General features: G+C 49.2%; 1 protein-coding gene across 12 annotated transcripts in view; it reads right to left on the reverse strand.

Moving 5' to 3' along the window:
- The window catches only part of OSBPL9 (oxysterol binding protein like 9), a 1,355,357-nt gene that overhangs the window by 181,372 nt on the left and 1,148,600 nt on the right, over positions 1 to 25,385 (reverse strand). For all 12 annotated transcript variants that reach the window (XM_085602637.1, XM_085602632.1, XM_085602635.1 and 9 more), the window contains one exon: positions 23,999 to 24,109. In XM_085602637.1, coding sequence (XP_085458763.1) covers positions 23,999 to 24,109 — 111 coding nt within the window. The remainder of the gene's footprint in view (positions 1 to 23,998; positions 24,110 to 25,385) is intronic.

The following is a 25,385-nucleotide window of genomic DNA, read 5'->3' on the forward strand; positions in this document are numbered from 1 at the left end:
GCGCAGTGATGCACGTACCCGCCCGATCTCCGGGGTGCAGCACCCTCCAGGAATCCACAAGCCCCGCATCTTGTATAATATCACCGAGCGTTTCCGCCGCTCTAGGATGATGGTCCCTGGCCGCGCCCTGCCTATCCATCGTGTCAGAGAGCACAACGTTGTAGTCCCCCCCCACAACACTGCCGCCGGCCCCCGGGTCTGTACCTTATGCCATAGTTCTTCATAAAAGTCAGGGTTGTCATCATTGGGGCCGTATACATTCACCAGCACCACCCTCATACCATGCAGCGCCCCCACCAATATGATATATCTGCCATCTGCATCCCTAATCGTCTCATGGGTGGTCCATGGGAGCCCTCTCTTTATTAAGATCGCCACCCCTCTGGAGTAATTGGAGTATGCCGCATGCACTGGCTCTGCCCAACGATGCCGCCTGAGGAGCTGTGTCGCGGTAGCAGTTAGATGGGTTTCCTGCAGGAGGCAGATGTCTATGTCTTTCCTAAGTAGGTAGGCCTGCACTAGCCGGGCCTTGCGGCCGTCATTCATACCGCGCACATTCCAAGTCAGGCACCTCACTCTCTGCACTGCGCCAGGTACCTCAGAAGATCAGAAGCCAACCGCAGGCCATGATCGCTCAGCTCGCCACTCTCGCCCCACCTACAGACACCAGGGTCAAACACCTGTCGCACGGCTAGTAGTCTGGCACAACAAGGAGCGCGGGACAGCGTGCACCATGATGGAAAACATTGCAGTGTGTACTGTACAGTAAAAGATAAATCACAGCGATGTGCTTCTTCTCGGTCGTCGCCACAAACCCCCCAACTACCCTGAACATCCTCCCAACTCCCAAAACCAGAAACCCCACCCGCTCCAACCCCCCAATCAGGTTGTGCAACTGCCCCCCCAATTACCCACCCCACCCCACAAACAGTCGCTAAGGCCATCGATAGCAGCCCGTAAATGGGAATCATCCCCTGAGGCGCGCAGGTTGGCCACCTACTAACCCTGTACTTTTGACAGGGCGATCGAGCGCCAGTGGGTTGTGCCAGCTCGAGGACCCCCACCCCCAGAATCAAGAGGTCAGATTAATAGCAGCCCAGCCATCTGGAGGAATTCCCCAATGCCCACAGCAGACACCAGTGTCCGGTCGAGCCCATACAGGCAGGTCATAGGGAAACACCAGAAAAAAAACCCCTGCGGACACACTCATTCCATATCACTTAGCCTGTCCGGAAGTTCTGGTCCCTCCGCAGGCGGGCGGTTCTTTTGGTCTCTGGCTAACTGCTTCGCGTACTGCATGGCTGCCTTCGCATCCACGAAGAATGAAGGTTTCCCGGGGCCATGCACCCGGAGCTTGGCAGGGTAGATCAAAGAGTATTTCGTGCCCGTTTGTTGAAAAATTTTCTTCGCCGGCATGAATTCCCTGCGGGCCATCTGTACCTGTAGCGTGAAGTCCGGGTACAGCGCGATGTTGTTTCCCTTGTATTGTACGTCCTTCATGTCGCGTGCCATTCGCAGTATCGTGTCCCGATCCCTGTAATTTAGGATGCGTGCAATAATGGGTCTGGATGGTGCTCCCGGCTTAGGTCTAGGTCCCAGTGTCCTATGCGCCCTTTCAACAAGGAACATCTGCGAAAGGCCGGACCCAAACAAGTCCTTCATCATCTGCTCGACATACTGCTCCATGCTGGTGATGTCGGTCGACTCCGCCACCCCTGTGATGCGGATGTTGTTACGCCTTGAGCGAGCCTCCAAATCCTCGTTCTTTTGCTGTATGAGTGCCAAGACTTTTTCCATGCCCTTCATTTGCGTGGCCAGCGCCGTCTGGCTCTCCTCCGTCTCCGCAACACGAGCCTCCAGCCCTTCCACTCTGCCCTCCTGCTTGTCCATTCGCGCCGTAATGCCATCCATGCGCGCCGCTAGCGCGTCCATCTTGCCATCTATTCCCTGCAGGCTTGTTTTTAGGTCCAGAAACATTGATTTAATGTCCACGTCTTGAGAGCCGCCCTGAGCATCCTGCACCGCATCGGGGTCTCGAGTGTTCGGATCCGGCGCTTTTTGCTTGGATTTGTCAAATGTCAGGCGCGGTTGGCGGGTATCAGGCTTGCCCATTGTTACCTCGCAGTAGAAAAGGATATGGTCCCAGAACATACATAGATTGAAAAACTGAGCAAAGTCAGCAGAATAACAATTGCAACAAATAAAGCATATCAAAGTGTTGTTTAATCACACTTGGAACAGGCACATGAATGCATGTAAGAAACACATTTACAAAAGTGCAGGGTGCCACAAGGAAGGAGAGGGTGTGATGAGTTGGGTAGGGTAATAGGATAAGTGACATGTAAACATTCGTAACGGTTGTACAAATCAATTGCTGTGCACGTTGCTATCGTGCCAAATAATCAGAATGAAAATCAATCATAGGCAAAATTGAGTGAACAGCCTAAAGAGCCATATACAAGCAAAAATACACAATGCTCAATGCACTATTGTAGGTACTGGCGTAGTGAAATGTCGACGTTTCGACCCCTCATCAAGGGTAGGATGATTAGATCCTTACGAGTGGGGTCTTCCTCAGGACAGAGAGGACGGTGAGACAGGAAGGGTAGGCACCTATAAAAACATTCGATCAGTATTAAAAAAAGGGGTAGCGAAGCCAAGCAGAAAAGAGCAGCGAGGCTGGAAATGGAAAGGCTATACCATAATTACCAATTGGGAGAAAAGACATCTAATCAGTGTCAGCTTGGCGTCCGAAGGCGCAAGGGCAAAGAGGCTCCAAAGGCAGGTGGGAGTGATAAACACCTATAACAAATTAAAGGTGACAATGGAATCATTCAAGTAACAATTCATTGGATAAGTTGGGTATAACTCCCTGAAGATGGGAACTTACAATTCTTAGTCGAACCACAGAGGAGGAATTGATTACTCCATCATTACACGCCGCAACGTAGATCGGTGCGTGTTGAGTGAACTAAATCACTTGGAAATCAGCCTCTATAAGTAAATGGAGAGGGGTGCTCTTTTAGTGAAAAACCTAGTAGGTAATCCAAAGCTAGAGAAATAAAGAAATAAACTGCCACAAGGACCTGGTCCCCCAACCTATCATCCGTGCGTTGCGTTGTTACATAATGGAGCGAGAGAATCAGAGAAGCGGGCGCTACTTCTGATGATTAAAAATGAGTAAGCAATGGAAAAGTGAACCGTCATTGCAGACAGGTATTGCTTGCACGTTATGAAAAGAAAAATAATCAGTTAACAAAGCAGCAAATAGAACGTGTAGGGAATCTTAAATCGATTTGTCCAAATAGAACGGAGGTGGGTGGCGTGGTTCCCGTTAAGCAATTACTTAATATGAATACACGGGAAACAAAGACACTTGTTTATATAGGAGCAAGCTATTCGTGTGAATAATAAAAATAGCCAACGTGTGTATGCATATATCGAATTGGGCCAAGTTAAACGAAAGGGAGAGGAGAGGAGAGGTTCCCCTACCTTTAGACGGTGTCCGTGTCTGCTGCACTCGGAACTGGCAAAACACTGAGACCGCGGGCCGGCTGCCTCATATGGAGAACGCAGCCGCCGCGTGACGTTAGAACGGGTGCAGACGCTGGATGCTGTCCGTGACGGTACAATGGAAGAAAGACATCACGGGTACTTCGTCAGTAAACTAATGGTTAAAAAATTTTTTAATCGCAACCGTTACGAATGTTTACATGTCACTTATCCTATTACCCTACCCAACTCATCACACCCTCTCCTTCCTTGTGGCACCCTGCACTTTTGTAAATGTGTTTCTTACATGCATTCATGTGCCTGTTCCAAGTGTGATTAAACAACACTTTGATATGCTTTATTTGTTGCAATTGTTATTCTGCTGACTTTGCTCAGTTTTTCAATCTATGTATGTTCTGGGACCATATCCTTTTCTACTGTTTGTTACCCAGGTCCCAGTGACTATTGGGTTTGCCCTTTGTTCTAACTCATTGTTACCTCGCAGCGCCAACTGTGGAACGGGGCCTACGCTGTCCCCAAATCGCAATCCAACCGCAGGCCCGCGCCGCGGAGTATGTCCTTCCACGGGGTAGCACGCTTCGTCTGATCAGTTGCGGCACAGATCACCATCCGCCGGCTGCCCCCAGCGCGACCTCCTCACTGCGGGGCTCCCAGGTCAGGGCTTCGCAGCAGCACCTCACAGCGTCAGCATCGCTCCAGCCCGGCAAAATGGCGTCGCAGTCAGTGTCGGCAAGGCCCAATCGCCACCACAGGCACAGGCCCCGGACTCCGGGGGGTGCCGGCCCGCTATCTCTTGTTCTTAGGGCCCCAGCAGTAGGCACTCCTCACCGTCTCACAGCCGCAGGGAGACCTACGCCACCGGGTGCCCCCTCGCAGGCCCCCGCGTCGTCGCCGATCCAGGCGCGGCGATCGATCTTCGTCCCTGATCCCAGGGCACAGTGCGGACCCAATAGTCAAAGGGGAGCAGAAGCGACCCACGATCACAGCACGGGTTACCCTGCCGGGCGGATTAGCAGTTCGCACCCAGCTCGCGGTCACCCACAGGGCCTCTCTCTGGTCAACAGGCCAGGCGCTCGCGCCACGACCTCCGTAATGGCTTCCGAGCGCGGGGACCCAGAGTGCCCCGATCTCCAGCTCCAGCTCCGCCAGCGGCGGATCCAGTCCAGGGCGAACCGCCTTCGAGTCCCAGCGTCCCCCGAGGGGGCAAAGTCAGTGATCAGGCCTGGGAAGAGCAGCCTCACGCCCGCGAGCAGCACCGCGCCGCTCCGGGCACCAGTCCCACGCCAGTCCCCGGCTTCTAGGAAGGTCGTAGGCCCCGCCTCCGGTGCTCCGCTCGGCAGGCCGATAGTCGCCGCCGCCGCTCACGCCGCGGCAGGGATCCTCTCCGGCCGGGCCCCCACACCAGGGGGTTCAAGCGGGGGCGAGAGGACCGAGACTAGGCACAATTTCGACGGATATTCACCGGATTAATTCGCTCGATCGGCGGAGCTGCGGTTTCAGGCAGCCATTCCGCCTCGCAGCCAAGCCACGCCCCATACTATGTACTTTAGGTGCATAACCCAATTGGTAAGGATCACCTTATTGGACCCTGTACAGTGTAACTTAGGTACCCAGGGCAAGGGTGTACCCTAGGCCTACCAGGGGCTGCAGCATGTATTATGTCACCCCTGGCTGGCCTTCCATCATGACACAACTGGCTGATCACTCAGCTGGGGCAAGGTCGTGTAATCACCCCTTGCTTAGGCATAGTATTCCTATGCCTACCTTATATATAGACACATGGGTAACCTGTCAGCCACTCCTATAGCAGGCCTTAACAGTCCTGGAGGCAGAGTGCTTGGTAACATGTGAGATGGTGCTCTAGCATGAGCTGAGCCTGCCTGCAGCTTTCGGAACCATGTCCTTATAGCTGTTCTATGATATTGCCTACCATATACTCTTAAAGTGCCTTATAATCCTCGCGGTTATGGTAACTATGGTTTGGCTTTATCAAAACATGTCGTGTAAGGTGTCTAACACTGTGGAATACTACCCCCACACCATTTCTGGTGATGAGGATATTATTCCTTCCCTCTAGAGGGAGAGACATGTTAAAATCCTACTTTGCTGTTCATCTCTGACCAAAGCCTCAACATCACAAAATGGATGCTGCTGCCACAGACACTTGTCTGACCACCTGCAGCTGGGAGCCCTCCCAGCCAGGGAGGCCGGGACAACAGGTTTTCTGCTTGGGGAGGTGCTAGCACCTCCCCAGACGGACTTTAGTGTATTGGGGCAGGGAGGGCTGAAAGGAATGAGACATGCCTGGGGCACACAAGGTACTCCGTGCATAGTCCAGTTCAAACCGGTGCTGGGGCCTTCCAGCCCCAGCTCTGGCGCGAAACTGGACAAAGGAAAGGGGGTGTAGCCACCCCCCTTCCTGGTCCCACCCATAGGAGGGACCTTGCAGGTAGCCCAGCCCACTAGCCTAGTATATTAGGAGGTAGCTGAGCCCTGTGAAATTAGATTATCCTGAAAAACTGCAACTTGAACAGAAACTCTGGACCTTCGACATTCGACTACGGAAGAAGACTGAAGAATCTCTCTTGTGGCCAAGGAGTGACCACCCTGGGCAACCAGGCACCATCCAGCGACCGCTACTGACTTTGCGACTGATCCTACGAGGGACGACTGCAGAGACTGACCAGCGCCTTGACCCCCAGACACCTCTGAACCAGATCCCCTTCTGCAGCAAAGCTGAGACCGGTGGAGGCGACGAGGGACGTGGGACCAGCGACTTGGGAAAAGTGGCTAGTAACGGACTAGCGCGACTTCTGAGGTTTCCTCGAGGCTGTGCTTGGGGAATTGAGAAGCCCCAATCCCGAGCATCATCTGCAAAGAAGATCAGCTCCCCACACTTCACGTGTTCTGCGTGGGGCCCTTCGGCGCGTGACCTGCTCAACGCGTTGTCCGGTTGCTGGCCCGTTGGCTAGTGACCTCTGCGACGACAATCCTGCTATCTTGCTTTGCTGGTCCGGCTCCTCCAGACTGGCACTCACTCCCCTGTGAAAGGGAAGCACCTCAGGCCTTCCTGGTCTGCAACAGAAGCGAATCCCTCATCCTGCGTGGGTTGCGCTTGCCAAGGCTTGTTGGGTCCAAACTCGACATCGACGCCGCCAACATCAAGAGCCTTCGTGGGGCAGCTCGGCTCCTGGTTCTGGTCGTTCTTGACGCCTCCTGGTACCCGTGGCTGCTGCGACAAGCTTCACCTGCATCTTCACGACATCGCCTGGTTCCTCCCTGGTTCCTTCCCCGCTCCTGGCTGGCGACCTAGACTCTGTCCTCTCTGCTTGCAGGTATACTTCTTCTTGATTCCAACGGACACTCTTCACTGACTGCCTGTCAGCATCTTTTCTTCAGGCATCCATAGGAGTCGACAGAGAAATCCGACGCAAGTTCACACCTATGCACCCGCAGCCCGTGGGCTAGGTAAACTGAGTACTCCGGTGCTCACAGGGGTATTGACTATCCTAGGGTCTAGTTTCCAAGTCTCTAACTCCTAGCTCCTTCCGAAGTGTCCTAAAACTCTTTAATTCTAAACACTACTATTTCTATCGACTTGTACGCATTACGCGTGTTTCCACTCTGCACCTGAATCCCATGGGCCTCCCACTGCCTAGCGTAGTATAGTGTAGCCCCAGCTATTCCCTTGGCCTAGGCCTGAACCTGTGTTCGTGACAGTGGTCCTTATACCACTTACTTAGTATATGGTTTGCGTGGCCCCTAGGGCCTAACTGTATTACTTACTTGTGTGACTTATGTATGCTTAAATAAGACTGGGTTGTACTTACCTCGAATCTCATAAACAGTGCTGAGGGTATTTTGACTAGAATAAATACATTCTATTTTTATATATATCTGTTGTGGTGTTCAAGGGATTGCAAATGGTATAACAGCTGGCTTCACATGCCATACAGAGTTTAGCCTAAGACTGCTCTTGTCCATGCTACCACTAGGATAGCTGGTCTATAAGGTTGACTTTACAACCAATCACCATAAGGGTTGTTTGGACTGATACAAGGTGTACTCTAGAATTAGTGACATCATATATCAGGCCAACTTCTCACATCTATTGTAGCCCCTAGATATTGTTGTATGTTGGACGGTTGGAGATGGAATTTGGTGAGGTTCACCGTGAATGGTGAAGCAGTTGGATTGTTTTGTGTGTGTGTGTGTTGCACACCGCTTCTGTGTGACTTGGTTTTTATGAGCCAGTCGTCCAGATAAGGGAAGACATGAATATGTTGTCTTCATAAGTGAGCCGCAACTACTGCGAGGCACTTGGTGAAGACTCTGGGTGCTGTAGTCGCCCCGAATGGGAGGACTTTGAATTGGTAGTGTTGACCATACACCACAAACCTGAGATATTTCCTGTGAGCGGGGTGAATGGGAATATGAAAGTAGGCATCCTTTAAATCCAGAGTGGAGAGAAAGTCGTCCTGTTGAAGCAGTGGAAGTACCTGTTGGAGAGTGACCATGTGGAAGTGGTCCGATGTAGAGGTTTAGTTGTCTGAGGTCCAATACTGGCCTGAGAGAGCCGTCCTTTTTTGGAATTAGAAAATAGAGGGAGCAAACCCCTGTGCCTTGATAAGGCAAGCGGACTTGTTCTATTGCATGTTTTTGTAATAGAGAGAAAGCCTCTTGTTTGATAAGTGTTAGATGTTCCGAGGACATTGCACGTTGTCTGGGAGGAATATTTGGGGAAGTAGAGGTGAGTTCCAGGCAATAACCATACTGGATAATTTGTTTTACCCACTTGTCTGTTGTGATTGAATTCCAGACAGGTAGGAGCTGTGAGACGTCACCTGAAAGGAGTGGGATAATCGGGGTGAAGTGAATGGAAGTCACTGTTTGGTTGCCGGGGAGTTGCTAGTATTGTTACCGCGACCTCTTTCCTTACCGTTGTTGCCTCTGTAGCCTCCGCAAAAGTATTCTCTTGAGGACGTTTGAGTGGGGTTCTTATAGGAAGAACAGGGATGTTCTGAACCAATGTTTTGGAGCCAGCCCTGTAGAAGGAGCGGCGAAAAGAAGCTCTAGGGCAAGGTATTTACAAGGCCCCCATAGACTTAGCAGTGTCAGTATATTTTTTCATCGTTTCTAAAGATGTGTCAACTTTGGGCCCGAAAAGATGCCCCTGATCAAAGGGCTGGTTAAGAATAGCAGATTACATTTCCTGCTTCAATCCGGAGATTCGGAGCCAAGCGTGCCTGCGTAGCAAAACGCTAGTGTTAATGGCACGGGATGCGGTATCAGCCGCGTCGAGCGCACATTTAATTGAGGTGTTAGTTATTAATTTCCCCTCCTGTATAGGGTCGTTAGCTTTATCTTTATATAGGTCGGGAAGGTGTTGCATGAGTTTTTCAAGCTCATCAGAATGAGCTCTGTCATACCGGGCCAGATTTGCAGCTTGTGACGCGATACGTTTTCCAGATGCGTCTATCAGTTTGGATTCCTTATTCGGAGGAGGGGTGTCGCCTGTACTCTAAGTTTGCCCTCTTGCGTGCATTTGACACGACAAGAGAATCCAAAGGGACCTGACCTTCAATGTAAACTGGGTCATTGGAAGCTGCTTTATATTTTTTGTCCACCCTGGTGTTGAGAATCCTGGCTTTGACAGGGTCCTTAAAAACTTCTGGCGCATGTTTTAGCATGCCTTTTAACATTGGCAGGGTGTGCGTGGATTTTTGTGAGGGTGCAAAGGTTTAGAGTAAAAAGTCTTCCTCCAAGGGATCAGCACCCCGTGATATTAAGCAGCCCTATTAATTAGTTGGGCAAAACCAATACTTGTCATCTGGTGGTGATGACCTAGATGGATAGCGGTCCGGGTCATTATGTGGGTCAGGATCTGTGTTGTAGTCATCCCAAGGGTCTACGTTGTGTGGGATGGTATGTGCATCATCATTCCTATCTGGATCTCCATTACCACCCCCATTGGTATCATCATCCTCATCATTATCTTGTGGTTGAGGTGAAAAAGTATGTTGTGGGAGTGTCCTGGAGAAATTAAGAGATTTGGATCAGTTGGAGAAGGAGAATGAGTTGGAGAGGTGTTAGTGCCCATTTCCTTTCGTTTCTTGGGTATTTCATATTCTTCTGAAGTGTCCAGTTTTCTCTGTTTAGGAGGTTTGGTGACAACTTTACCAGTTTTTGGGTCAATATAAAGAGTTTTTTGTTTTGGATCCGAAAAATCTGGTACAGACTGTGTGGGTAGGATGTCCTTTTTCGGTGCCGAAGATTTAGAGTCAGAATGTTCTTTAGACCGAGTCTCTGAGGCTCTCTGTGGGGGCTTGGACTGCTTAGGTTTTGGTATAGGAGTTTGTGACTCCGACTTTTGTGGGCTCCTAAGGCGTTTTCGGCTCCAAAGATTTTTTCGGTTCCGAATGTTTATCCTTGGTATGTTTCAACACCGAGGGCTTTGGCATCGAGGATGTCTTCGGTGCTGACGAAGAAGGGCGTGGCACATCTTTGGTCTTGTGCTTCGGTGCCAAAGGTGACTTTTTGGCACCAGAATGGGGCTGGCTCAAGCCCGAGCCGGAAGGTTTGTCTTTAGGTTTCATAGCCGGGTCCAAGGGCAGGGCGTCGGAGACATGTTGCCAGTGTCGAACTGAGCCCAAGGGCGAAGGTGTTACCGGAGACTTAGGTTTGGTTTTTGGGAGAGGGGTTTCGGTACTCACGGAACGTTGAGCCGGGGTGACTGTCTCCTCTTTGACGTCGGAGTCGGCGGCCTCTGAGACGGAGATGTCTTCAACACCTTGTTGTTCCGGCTGGACATTGGGATCTGCTCCGAAGATGTCTGGAATCGAGCTGCTTCCTCGAGACATTTCGTGACGTCGAGCCCGACTGTCGCGGATGGTTTTCTTCAACCTGAACGATGCACAGGCCTCGCAGTGCTTATCTTCGTGCTCCGGAGAGAGGCAGAGATTACAAACCTTGTGCAAGTCCGTGTGAGGAAACTTAGCACCACACCTGGGGCATTTTTTGAAAGGAGTCCTTTAGATTGACTGCTGGTGTGGTCGGCGCGGATATGCCCAACGGCTCGCGTCGAAAATCGAGGAGTTTGTTTTCGAGATGTGCGTTGAAAGGGAAACGCAATCGAGACAATTCCGTCGAGTGGATAGGGATTGCGTGTCGAAGGGAGATTCGAAACCGATATCGACCCGGAGCGCAGCTAATCACATCCGAACCCGATGGCCGAAAAAAACTATCTGGATATGGAGTCGATGCCCATGCGCACTATCGTCCTAAGGAGGACTCACCTACCTCACGACTACAAAGACTTCTTCCAAGACAAAAACAAATTGCAAACGTCTGAGCCCAACACCAGATTGCGATATATGCACAAGTATACGATCTACGGCTCATATGCCTCGAACACTGCCCTCTGAGAGGAAAGCAAAAGGGACTTGGCCTCTTTTATGTCAAAGCATAGGCTCTGTAAAAGGTCGACTATCGTCTGTAGCTCAAGTGACAGCTTGTGCGGGCACTGGCCCGTCATAAGGATGTTGTCGAGGTAGACTATCAGGCGGATCCCCTGCACCCTTAGGTAATCCATGACTAGTTCGAGAACCTTCGTGAGGCACCACAGGGCAGAGGAGAGGCCGAAAGATAGAGTAGTGTACTCGCAGGTGTGGTGGCGCCACAAAAATTAAAGGAACCTCCTGTGGGGAGGGAACATTGCGATGGAGAGATAAGTGTCCCTGAGATCCAGACGCACCAACCAATCCAGGGGTCCCAGTACATCCTGTAGGAGGTGGATCCCCTTCTTCTTGAAATGACAATACATGAGCCACTTGTTGAACTCGAGTAGAGTGATGACCGGCCGCTGACCCCCGTCGGCCTTGTCAATGAGAAAGATGTTGCTGATGAAGCCTCAGGGATGTGGAGTCAAAAGAGAAATAGCTCCTTCTGTCCAGGAGAGAAGGAACCTCCTTGCCCACCAGGGTGGCCTCGTGTGCTGAAAACTATATGGGCCGCGGACGTCCATCCTGCCTTGGAGAGCCGTTGAACTCTATTTGAAACTCCTGCACAATTTGCAGGACCCACACATTCCCTGTGTTGGAAGTCCAGGTCAGGAAACACTCACCATTCGGTCCCCTACTTTTAGAAGGCAGAAAACTCACCTGGATTGGCGGAAGCACCTGCTCCATTGGCTCCTTTGTCACGTCGCTCTCTTGTTGGGTAAAAATTGGCGAATAGGGCCTGGTATTGATACTGGCCTTATTGGGAGCCTTGCCCTCTGGGAGGATACTGAGCGTTGGTGCATCCGGTTGAGCGGCCCTTACCTCGACCGGCCCCGTGGAAAAAAACACGGGAGGGAAAGACTCTTAATTGAGGACTGGGCCTTGTTCAGGGAGGTAAATGTGTTTACAAATTTTCCTAATTCTTTGATAAAGGGTTCCCTAAACAGGCCACCATGCGCTATGGCCCCAGCTTCAAAGTCGGCCAAGTCCCTAAGCTTGGGGTAGAACTTAATCAAAAAGGAGCGGCGACACTCCGTCGCCAACACACAGTAAGCATTGGCAAGAAAAATAATGGGCCCACCCCGACAGCAGAAATAAAGGAGCCGGATGACTTGGCTTCTTCAGCCATGTCTTGTATCTTAGTGAGTGGGCTGTGGGCATCCAGGAGTTTATCCTGGCACGCCCGCCAGGACCCATCGAACCCCTTCTTCGGGTCCTTCATTATCTTCTGCAGGAAAGTGGCCATCCGGGATCTAGATCCAGCATAAGGGCCACCTTTCCCTCCAGGGAAGGACGAGGGAACTCGGCTCTGAGACAATTGCAGGATTCCTTCTCCAGCAGCTTCCTAACAGAACCCGCAACATAGTTCGCAATCTTGTCAAGTGGGGCCAACGCGGAAGACCGGCCGTGGAGGATCTGGTCAGGGTACAACATATCAGATCTGGCCTCCTGGCTATCGCAGCCAGCAGGCGGGGGGTGGAACGAGGGAAGTCATGGATGTGAGAGGCCAATCTCATCATCTGTCTCCCGATGATTGTCATCAATTGGACGGTGAGGCGAGCCGGGGTTAGGGGGGGTCCATGAATAAACCCATAGGATCCCAGGAGGGAGGGGGAAGGGTATAACTGGGAAGGGTATAACTGGCAAGGACAGCCTGATTCAGTCTGTTGAAAGCATCAAGGTCAACGCCAGCCTCGGGGCAACACTTCACTAGTGTAGGATCAGACCACAAGGAGGCCCCCGTGGAATCTTGGGGTGCTGTGGGATCCAGCGGAGTCCCTGTCATTTTAGCACAAGCCTGCACAATCTTAAGGGAGAGGAACTCTACTAAAGGAGCCATAGCCTCAGACACGGCCCTGTAAATAGATGCATCCACGGCAATAAAAAAATTCATGATCCCAAGGGAGAGAAGCGAGGGGATCATCTTCCCTCTGATCATCCTTCACAAACTTCATTTGAAGCAAGGGAGTACAGTGCAGCTAAAAAAGCACAACAAAATCACGCTCTAAGCGATGCCTCAGGGGTCTAGAGATTATGGGCAGGTAGAGCACTTCAATACTATCAGGGAAAAGCTCACTAAATATTTTCGTGGCCCAGCATTATGACTGAGGACCCAGGTAAGTGCAGGCAAAGTGCTGTTTTAGTGAGAGGCTGGGTGACAGCAAAACTCTCTTGTGGGCAAAGCCGCAGTTCGGGTGGGTCCAGGCCCGGCTACACCTCTTTTTTGGCGTGGTCTACGCCTGGGAGTGTGTCCCCACAGATCAGAATCACCTGATCCCTTGGGGACGGAGGTAGGAGGGTAGCATGCAGCACTTTCGTGCAAATACAGACCCTGCAGGTCGTCAGCAAACAGAATCGGCAAAACAGACCCCAATGGGCGGCGTCAACTCTCCAGGTGGCAAGACTCTAGTAGACCATCGGCACGCAGCTCCTATCCCGCTTTGAAGGGAATTCGGAGCGCGCACAGCAGCTCGACAGTCATGTAAGCAAATGCTACCAAGCGGCAGGAGGACCGCACAGCGGAGCCGTACAACAGAGGCCACGAAGGAGCGCAAAGCGTTCCCGCGGTCAGAAAAGAAATATCTGCAATAAACGCTCACATTAGCCAAGTAATTATACTAGAAGAACAAGTTACTTACCTTTGGTAACGATATATCTGTAAGAGACATATATCAGTTATAGATGCCTTACCTTAGAATTAACCCCAGGCGTCAGGCTGGATCTGGAGAATTTTTTTCGCAGCAGTACCCCTGCGCGTCGGTAGGTGGTGGCAGTCGACTACACGTTCGTCATTGGCATCGTGATCGCCGGGGTTACATCTTGGTATCTACTTAGACGCTGCCCCTGCGTGCTAACGTCAGATCTTTACACAACATTCCACGCCAGAAGCGCAGAGCCATGCAAGACTGACCACTGGTGCACAAAGCTAGGGCCCTGAAAGGGAGCCCCTTACCCTAGAAGTCAGTTCACAGAAACGGGAGGATGGGTGAGACGGTAAGGAATTTGTTCCATCTACAAGCGTAAAACATTTTAGTGGAAGGACGCCTGTCTGCCAAGATGACATTACAGACTTCGGGAAGAAGGTCAAAAACTGTCAACTGCGCCGCTCAATGTCCACGCAAGGAGGTGGAGGCTAGACAGGTTCGGGTAGAGGACCGCCCCCTGCTGCTGCGACAGAAGATCCTCCCGAAGAGGCTGTCTGATCGGAGGATTGATGGCCATGTTCAATAGCTCGGGATACCAGACTCTTCGTGCCCAGTCCAGAGCCACTTGGGACCGGTCGCGCTTGATCTTCTTCAGCACTCTGGGCAGAAGTGGTATAGGCGGAAAGGCGTATAGAAGACCACAATTCCACTCACGATGAAAAGCATTGCAGAGCGAGTGCTGCCTTGGAATTTCCAACACGTAAAACTGCTGACATTGCACGTTCTATTCGGTGGCAAACAGATCTAACCAAGGCTCTCCCCACTGCTGAAAGAGACCTTGCACAAACCTCCGAATGAAGACGCCATTCATGAGCCATCATGCACCGGCGGCTGAGTTCGTCCGCCCTGGCGTTCAGAGAACTGCCAGGTGTTGAACCACCAGCGACATGCCCTCCTGTTCCAGCCACATCCAAAGGCGACACCACCCCACCCTGTTTGTTGCAGTACCACATGGCTGTGGAGTTGTTCGTGAACACCTGCACTAACCTTCCTTTGACAGAAGGAAGGAATGCCTTCAGTGCCAGACGAATTGCCCGGGGCTCCAGAAGATTGATGTGGAGCCCAGACTCCTCTGGAGACCAGAGGTCTCATCTCCACCTCTCTCATGTGGCCACCCCATCCTAGGAGTGATGCATCTGTCACCACTGTGAACTCTGGCTGAGGAAGGGAGAGGGATCTGCCATTGACCCAATCCTGGTTCGTTAGCCACCACTGCAATTGGTGCGCAGTGTCCTCCGACATCTGGATGCAATCGGAAAGATTCCCCTGATGCTGTGCCCACTGGACTTTCAGGTTCCACTGCAGAGCCTGCATACGCCACCTGGCATGATCCACCAGCAGGATGCAGGAGGCCATGAGGTCCAGCAGCCTCAAGGTCATTCTCACCGAAACCCAAGATAGAAGCTGAAACATTGGTATCATAGACCGAATATCCTGGACTTGCTGCTTGGGAGGATAAGCCTGAAACTGCGCTGTATCCAGAACTGCTCCGATGAAAAGGAGCTTCTGAGAGGGAATCAGGTGTGACTTCGGCATGAAGATAACAAACCCCACCGAGTGCAGGAGGTCTGCTGAAGTCTGGAGGTGGAAAACGACTACCTGGGGCATGCCAGCCTTCAACAGCCAGTCGTCGACATAGGAAGACTGGAACCCCTGATCTGCCCCAATGAGCTGCAACCACCGCCATCACTTTTGTGAACACCAGAGGGACCACTGGTAAGACTAAAGGGGAGCACGGTAAACTGAAAATGCTCGTGGCCTACCATGAACCATAGGTAACGTCTGTGGGCTGGCAGGACAGGGATGCGGAAGTAGTCATCCTGCAAGTCCAACGGTACCATCCAGTCTCCATGGTCGTGTGCAGACTGGACCCGAGCTAATGTCAACATTTTTAACTTCACCTTCCGGAGGAAGCGGTTGATGTCCCTGAGAGCCAAGATAGGATGCAGGCCTGTCCCCTACTTGGGTTCCAGGAACTAGTAGGAGTAACAACCACAACCTACTTCTGGGACAGGGACTCACTCGATAGCTCTATTGGCCAAGAGAGCCGTAACTTCCTGACAGAGAAGGGCCAAGTGATGCTCCGACATGCAATGGAGTGTGGGTGGCATGGAGAGTGGGTTAGTCTCTAAGGGGAGGGAGTAGCCCCTTCGGACTATCTGCAAAACCCACCTGATCAACATGATGTTGTCCCAGTGGGTGAGGTGATGGCGGATCCTGCTGCCCACTGGCAATTGGTGGCCCTGAGAGGTCGGACTAGGAGGATTGGAGGCTGCTGCAGAGGGGGCACTGGTGGACTGGCCCGCCTGCTGGCCCTCAGACTCAAGGTGCTGAGTCCCATGTCCCCGGCCGCGCAGAGGCTGGGTAGCTTGGGCCGGCCTGTGGCCCTGGATGGAACGTGCTTGGGCACGAAAGGCAGACTGAAAAGGGCGAGAGGTGGCAGGGAGGCACAAGGATCTGGACATAGCTCTAGAGTCCTTGAAGCGCATTGCCCGCTTTGTCGCCAAACAGGCGACGGCCATCAAAGGGCATGTCCATGTCAATTGGACATCCCCGAAGAAGCCAGTGGACCTCAGCCAGGCATAGCGTTTCAAGGCTGAAATTGTTCCACTCAGCGAGTCGGCGGTATCCAGTCCTCATCAAACTCAAACTTTACTGTGTCTCTACCCTCTGCGACCGCACGAGAGAGTACGCCTGGGCCTCTTCCGGGCACTGTGGCAGCACTTGCGGAACCCTGTCCCACACAAGAGTAGGTGTAGCGGCCCAAGAGACATGCAGTGTTCACCGACCGCAGTCCTAAGCTGGGGGAAGAAAACATCTTCCCAAGATGGTCCAGCTTCTTGGACTCCCTATCTGGGGGAGCATTAGGGAATGCACCTTTGGACGTTGAGGCTTGGACCACCAATTTCTCTGAGGTAGGGTGTTGGGAGAGAAAAATTGGCTCGCCCGGGGCCGGGCGGTGGCGTCGGGCAATCCTCCTATCCACAGGAGCTCCTGTGCTGGGCTTGGACCAAGTGCCCAGAAGGATGTCTGTGAGTGCCTCATTGAACAGCAGCAGGGGCTCCGAAGAGGCTGCTGCCGGATGAAGCACCTCAGTCAGGAGGTTAGAACTGACTGCCACCGTAGGAAGCTCGATGCCCAAGGCCTCAGCCACCCTAGGCAACACCACAGCATAGGAGGCTCACTCCTCTGTGGCCACGGTAGGGGGAGAAAGCATACCAAGTTCTGGGGAGGTAACCAGACCACTGGCCTCACCCACCTCCGCTCTCCAGTCCGGCTCTTCAAGTTGGTCTGCCAGAGGGTCAACAGACCCCGCCCAGTCCTCCTCACCCTCCTCTGGCTGCCACTCAAGGCGAGAAGGAAACCCAGGGTAAAACAGTAGTACAAAAGCACCGATCGGCGCCGGTACCGGTGTCGGTCGACGCAGGTGCGGTTTCGTGTCCAAGTCGATGGGGAGGCCGGGGTCGACGCCGGCCAGGGACCTAACCGGCGTCGGAGGTGGTGGAGGCGTCGTCAGAGAAATGGCACCGGGGGAGGTGTTGTGAGGTCGACCGGCACCGATCCGGGCCTGGGTCCCTGGGGGCGCTGAGGCTGGAGCCACAGGCATCGAAGGCCTAGATGCCCCAGTCGAGTCCGCGGGGCCTGAAGGCAGAGTCGGGCTGCCCAAAGATGGAGTGGAGGGCTTCGTAAAATGCACAAAGCTGGGCAGGGGACGCTTTGGCTCCCGGGAAGGGAGGGAAGCTCGGAGCCGTCCCAGTAGGCTCCGCGGGCAGAGCTGAAGGACGACGACCTTCCGCGTTGGCAAACGGACCGGGAGAATGCAAAGAGTGAAGGTGCTTCTTCTGGCTTTCTTCTTGTGCTTCGACTTACCCAAAAACGAAGACTTCGAAGAAGAGGAGTGATGGTGGTGTCAAGAATTCCTGTCATGCGAGGGGAGGAAAACGGTAACCAGCGAAAATGGACTACATCTCCCAGGATGCTTAGCGGTTGAGAGGTTATGTAAACAGGAGAGCTGTTACATAACTCAAGGAAAACACGCCCTTATGTAAACAGGAGAGCTGTTACATAACTCAAGGAAAACACGCCCTTATGTAAACAGGAGAGCTGTTACATAACTCAAGGAAAACACGCCCTTATGTAAACAGGAGAGCTGTTACATAACTCAAGGAAAACACGCCCTATAAAGGGAGGAACCGGGAGGTACAACGCTGTCGGATATTGTGTTTACACCGACGTACCTGCTTAGTGAAGAGCAGTGTTCCGGAGTGGTGCTCCAGTAAGGCAAGAACGGAGGTAGGTCGAGTCGTTACTCCCTGGGCCGTGTCTTGCCCCATCGTCACCTGTGAAGGACCCGGAAGCTCTACCGGATAACCATTGAGCTTCGCTTTTTGACTCGGCTGAGTCAAAGCGCAGTGGCGCTTTTGCTGGTTGGAGTCGTAACTCCCAGCCCGACCAGAGATACAGGGACTGCCAGCTGTAACGCACACCAGGAGGTGTTTGCCGCGTTACAGACTCGGAAGTCCACGGGATCGATCGAGCGGCTGCTCTCGGTTCAGTCTTCTTTGCTTGTGATTGGGGTATCGGTGACGCATCACCAGGAGGTGACTCCGCGTCCCGGTGCAGTCTGAGGAAGAGGTTGAGCGGCTGCTCCCTTCAGGTAGAGACCCCGGCTGGGTGTTTCCCTGACTCATCGATTCACCCCAACACACTTCGTGCCCCTCAGAGCCTACCGATTGGCATTGTCGGCCATTTCATTTCTGCCCTCTGTTGGCATACGCCGGGATCGGCGTATATGCAGAGGACGGTTAGGACCATCCGTGCTGTGGGCTGGTAACGTACTTAGCCTGGAGGATTCCAGTGACTATAACCTTTGTTTATTCCTTGTATTATTTTTGCCTTCATTAAAATAACTAAACCTTCACACGTGGTTGCGTTCTCATTATCGTGTCTGTTAAACGATCCTGAGACGTTCAGGGCGTTACAGGTGGTGACTCCGCAACCGGTCTTGCGACCTCCCTCTCGACCGGGACCTCAAGCAGCGCAGAGTTGACTGCCGGGCCTTCAGAAGCATTCGGCACCACTCTCACAAAGACTTCGGGTTCATAGCCCGACAGTCGGAGCACAACTTTGGGTCATGGTCGCGCTACGGGCACCAGAGGCACACGAGGTGCGATCCGTGACCGACATCAACTTGTGACAGGAGTCAAGGCTTGAAGCGGGTCAGATGATGGGACATCCCTAAGTGCACCAGGAGTCGAAAGACTCAAAAAAGATGTCGACAAAAGTCGAAAAAGTGTTAGTCACAAAATTACTAAGGGTACTGCTCTCTCCTGATCTGCACTTGCTGGTGCGGAAAAAGAAAGAACTGACGTCAGCATGCAGGGGCGGCGTCTAACTAGATACCGCAACGTCATTCCGGCGATCACAACACCAACGACGAACGCGGAGTCAACTGATGCCACCTACCAAAGGCCAGGGGTACTGCTATGGAAAAATGTCTCCGGATCCAGTCTGACGCCTGGGGGTAATTCTAAGGTAAGGAATCTATAACTAACAGTCTCTTTCAGATACAGTCCACAATACATTTCCCACTTTTCTGAAGAGAGAAAAAACTGCACTTATCTCTGCTGCGAGCAGCGAAGAAGGAGTCCAAGGGGACATATGATGGGCTATATTATGGATTGTGACTAGCTGATTGGTTGATACTTGGGACTGTTCTCTCATTGGATGTTACTGTTTTCTTTATTGCAGCTCAACAGTCATGTCATGTATAGAAAGGGGGAACCCAGTATTTCCAAACGCATCTGGGTAAAGCAAATATAATCAAAAAACAAAATGATGCGACGGAACCAATCAAATAATATTTCTTTCACAAAATGAAGGAAACCACAAATTATCCTTCACTGTAAATTAATTAAGTATATGAATAGATCATCTGGTATTAATATCATTGTCTGAACACAGTGTCATTTGATAAATCTCCTTTATCAATATTTAGATAATGATTCACAAACACATAATTCAATAAATGAACATGGGTACATTACTCAAAACACAAGCAAAGCGTAAACAATTTTCACATTAAATCTAATCCTTATTGCCCTAAAGAAAATAATGGATGTAGACACTTCTATCGTGAACATTCCATTATTCAAAGTCGCCCCATTGTGTAGTACTGAGAGGTATTGAAGTTTACACCCGCTTTGGGAACCGTGTGAAGAGGTAGTCCAGTCAGTGATAGATCCTGGATCATTTAAGAAGTCACTTCCTTGTCAGATGACATTGCGGACTTCATTGTGTATTGATGATTTTGGCATCCCCGGTACACCCCATGGACCGTTAATGTTTGGTGTTTGAGTATTTCAGTCCTTCGATGGAGACATTCCCACACATGAATATGATCGAATAACTGCGATATTGATGTGGTTCCAGGAAATTTTCCCTTATATACCCTAGTCCTGATGAGGCCCCCAAGCAAGATGGGCTGAAACGCGTCGACTTTTTGATTACAAAGAGCCCCGGAGGAGTCTGAATTATTGTCTAAATGAGACATATGTAGCACTAAGAAACTTTGTTTAGAGGTGTAAACTTCAATACCTCTCAGTACTTCACAATGGGGTGACTTTGAATAATGGAATGTTCACGATAGAAGTGTCTACATCCATTATTTTCTTTAGGGCAATAAGGATTAGATTTAATCATCTGTGAAAATTGTTTACTCTTTGCTTGTGTTTTGAGTAATGTACCCATGTTCATTTATTGAATTATGTGTTTGTGAATCGTTGTCTAAAAATTGATAAAGGAGATTTATCAAATGACACTGTGTTCAGACAATGATATTAATACCAGATCTATTCATATACTTAATTAATTTACAGTGAAGGATAATTTGTGGTTTCCTTCATTTTGTGAAAGAAATATTATTTGATTGGTTCCGTCGCATCATTTTGTTTTTTGATTATATTTGCTCAACAGTCATGTCAGCAAACGCCACCTGGCGGCAGAAGGACCGCGCCGTGGAGCTGTACCACAAAGGTTGCAAAGGAGCGAAAAGCATACCTGCGGTCAGAAAACAAATATCAGCAATAAACGCCCACATTAGCCAAGTAATTATACTAGAAACAGTACACAATACATTTCCTACTTTTCAGAGGAGAGAAAAAACAGCACTTATCTTGCTGCGAGCAGCGATAAAAGAAGTAAAGGAAACACAGATGATGGACGACGTTATGGATTGTGACTAACTGATTAGATGATATTTGGGACTGTTCTTTCATTGGATGTTACTGTTTCTTTATTGAATGCCCAAGGTATCATGGGAATGGTAGTTTGCTTGCTAAAGCGGGTGACTAAAGTAAAGAAAGAATGGCATAATCCTCGCCTCCGGTCCTGACAGAATTCCATTACAATAATAGAACATGAAGGTTATTAGATTTTACTAACTGCAACAATGACTGTGATTTGTGCAATGTTTTACCCATGTAGCTTGATCTATGTCGGATAGAACACATGAAAAGTGGAGACCATATAAAGGATCACTTCTGTACCATCCACTAGAAAAAAACTGAATATACTGCATTTTTGTCATATTTCTGACCTAGGACATCACTAAATTGCTTGGCTTGCCTTGATGCGGTTTACATGGTCCCTTGACATACAGTAGTTCATATTTCTTTTCTTTTTTCAATTCAAATCTTTTTTATTGAATTTTTGAAGCACTGAATACACAGTACATATGCATAAAGTACAGTCGCAAAATAAATGAATACACAGACAGAACGCATGCAAAGATGAGGAGGAGAGGGGGCTGTGTAAGATTTGATGACAGATGCTATGAGGACATTTGGATTTTATGCACAATAATCGCATAATGTTGGTTATACAAGACTTGAGCTTCTTATTGAGTTCGGTCACAATGAAAGAACATTACAGTAATCATGAAAAAGTCTTGGTAACCACTGTTTGCATCTTGACCAAGCTGTGTACTTAAATGGACAGCCAGAAGTGTAATTGATGTACCTGGATGTGAGTAAGACATAAGTCATACACATTAAAATAACGATTAATAATGACATAATGTAGTTATGCAAGTTTTGAGATACATATTGGGATTGATCGTAAAAATAGTACATCACATCATCATGAACAAGTATTGAGGACGTTTTAGTAACTTAATGGGAGGATCAACAGTGGAATTAATATGCAAGGTTTCATTTGGCTATGAGCAAGATATATATCATACACAGTGGAATAAAAAGTACAAAAGCCCTGCGTGGGTATTGACGGAAGCGAGGTAGAATATATGTTGTAAGATAGTTCGGCTGTGAAAGAGTATGTCTTAGGAGAGAGTGACTCGCTCCTGAGGGAATTGACTAGGGTGGATTGCAGTTAAGTATTTTGGTGTCCAATGAATACCAGATTAGCATGTGAGGGGAGCGCCAGGGGGAGAATTGTAGTGTCACGTTATCAGCACCTTTAAGGAAGCTGATCCATTCTTGCCACATTCGAGAAGATAACGCCTTGAAGTTCTTCGAGTTATGTAATATCAATTTTCATGCTAACGTAAGCATTAGGTCCAGTAGGTGGCGATCGCCCTCGGTTTTCAGCTGACTGTCTAAAGGGCCGAGGAGGATATATGAGAATTCCCGTATGGGAGTAATATTGAAAGTGTGATTAATAAAATCCAGTATTTTACTCTAGTATGTGTTTAAGATCGGGCATTCGAAAAGCATATGTGCTAGATTGCCTTCGTGTTTCTCACAGTTCCAGCAATTGGGACTGGGAATGAGTCCTATTTTAAAAAGTCTAGAGGGTGTCCAATATGATCTGTTAATAATCATATATTTAGTTTGTGATAAAGTTGGTGATATCTTGTTAGAGAAAGGTGACTTTTAATATAATTCCAGTCAAACACCGTGTTCCTTGTGTTCAATTCCGCTTCCCATTTTACTTGGTTACGTGAGAGGGATTTGTTTAGATTGGGTAACAAAAGTTTATATATGCCTGAGACCATATGGCCGATTCTGAGTAAACGGCTTAATAAGTTAGGTTGAAATGGAGTTGTTGCCTTAAGTAATTTTTTAGCGATCTGTACTTTGAGTTGCAGTAGTTTATAAAAATCCAAGTTTATCAGCTTGAATTGATTCTGTAATGCTGAGAACGGTAATGGTGAAGAGCCTAGGTATATGTCTTTTAGTAGATGAATGCCACAATTAGACCAATCTGACCAGAAGATTGGGGAGCCATTAATTTTGAGATTGGGATTCTTCCATAAAGAAGCAAGATTGGACTCTTAACTTTACTTCCAATAGTGTATCTAGACGGAGGAGAGAATTATTTGTGTTTTGTATTATGTTCTTGAATAGTGGTAAGTGTATTGCATGCATAGTTGCCATATCTGCAAGAGGTGCATTATTAATGAGAGTTCTTTCTGTGGCTAGCCAGGCCTGTTCGTATGCTGGATTGTTAATGAGCCAACAGGATCCCTGTTTGCAGAGGTATGCAGTTTGATAATTCCTGAAGTTAGGCAAGCCGATTCCACCTTTGTTTTTTGCTAGTTTAAGTTTCTTTAGTGAGATTCTGGGCTTCTTCCCTTGCCACAGGAAATTATTAAAGGATTTATCCAACTTGTTTAAAAGGTCCTCAGTTAACATCATCGGCAGCATTCTACTAAGATAGTTAACTAATGGTGTAACCATCATTTTTAGAGTTTCTGTTCTGGCCCACCAAGAGAGGAATTTAGGTGATCATGAGTCAAGAAGTGAGTTAATTTTTTTATATACGGTTTTCTTGTTGGTGTGTAGAGTAGATAATAGATCATTTGTAAATTCTAGTCCTAAATATTTAATGCACCCCTGTTGCCACGCTAGACCGGATGAACCTAAGATGTCTTGATTGCCAGATTGATTGAGAAGTTTAACTTCTGATTTATCTTTGTTAAGCGAGTATTCAGATACCTCTGAAAATTGTTGGATTGATTTAAATAAAGCTGAAATAGAGGGGTGGGGGCATTATCTGTGACGATAAGCACATTGTCAGCGTACGCTGCCAGCTTGACATTAATGTTGTCAAAGGTGATCCCTGAGATGTCCTGATTTTCTCTAAGATGCTGGAGAAAAGGTTTTAGTGCAAGGAGAAATGGTGGAGGAGAAAGAGGGCAACCTTGCCTAGTACCTTGCCTTAGATTGAAAGAGGAAGAAATTATACCTCCCGCTCTGACTCTTGCACTTGGTTTCCTTGAAATAATAAATGCTTTGCAAGATTCAAAAGTTATAATCTTACCTTGTCCTATATTATGAACACCGATAGACATTCCCAGGAATTTTGACTTGGTCCAGATATGTGCATTAAATTGTATTCTTTTGTTATAACACTCTGCGTAGAATGCTGAAACTTCAAACAAAATACAGAAGTGAGTAAATTGCTGCCACAAAATGCAGGTTTGAACTTAAAAGAACAAATTACTTATGTTCAGTAACACTCTCTCTTTTCTTCCCTAACTGCAGATTCTTCAACTTGAGAATACCCCTGAAGTGTGGCTGGATCTGGAAATTTTCTTTAGGAAATGCCTTGTGTGTTGGTAGGTATTGTCAAGATCCTCTGCGTTGGACCTTTCCCTCCCTGGATTTGACATGGGCCCACTAAATAGCCACCCCACCTCCTTGCTTCCTAAAATCTGTTGGTGCCGTCGGACACAGAGCTTTAGTAATCATATTGTGCCAGTGTGCAGATCTCTAAATTGGAATCTTATTATCACAGACCAAAAAAGTCCATTCCACAGAACAGATAAGCAAGTGGGTGAGTGAGTGAGGAATTTGCAGTTAGGTAAGTATCCAACCAGAAAGAGTGTTACCAAAGGTAAGTAACTTGTTCTTTTGAGGGATACATCTAGCCGCAGACTCCTAACCTTGTGAACAGATACCAAAATAGTACTTCCTCGGTGGTGATCTGTGGAATGACTTGTATCAGGAACTCACACCGGCCAGAACGGGCATAATGCTCTCTCTGTCAGACCTGATTATCCAGGTCGTAGTGCTTGATGAACATGTGAACTAACACCCATGTAGCTGTCTAGCAAATGGCACCCTGTGAACTAGTGCTCTGGTAGTAGCCTTTGCTACAGCATAATGAACACATGGGCCTTATGGAAGTTGTTTCCTGGCCAGTCTGTAGCAGGGTTTGATGCACAGGACAATCCATCTGGAGATGCTTAATTTCTGCACAACTTTTCTCTTCTCTTCGCCCCAGAGAAGCCTACTAAGTGCTAAACGACTACTCGTTCCTTGGTATTAACAATTTTTTGGGATTAGTCTTTCTTTCTCCTTCGATGAAGGGACCAGGGAAAAGAAAGCTGGCAGATTGATAGACTGTCCTATATGGAAAGGATTGACAACTCTTGAGAGGAATACTGCTTTACGCAGTACTAGTTTGTCCGGAAAGAAGTTGGCATACAGTGGCTGTACAGATAGTGCTTGCAATTCACTCAATAAGCTGATTTTATCACTTCAAGGAATGCAGTTTTCAAGGCGAGCAGTCGGAGATAATGGCTGTGCATTAGCTCTAGCCGAGTATGAAGAGGAAGGTAAGAACCAGATTGTGGTCCTACTGTGGCATCGCAAATGCTGTTTGCGGGAACATATGGGTCAGCATCTTGAGAAAAGACATCGCA

Source organism: Triturus cristatus, chromosome 4_2, assembly GCF_964204655.1.
Source record: "Triturus cristatus chromosome 4_2, aTriCri1.1, whole genome shotgun sequence".
Taxonomy (NCBI): domain Eukaryota; kingdom Metazoa; phylum Chordata; class Amphibia; order Caudata; family Salamandridae; genus Triturus; species Triturus cristatus.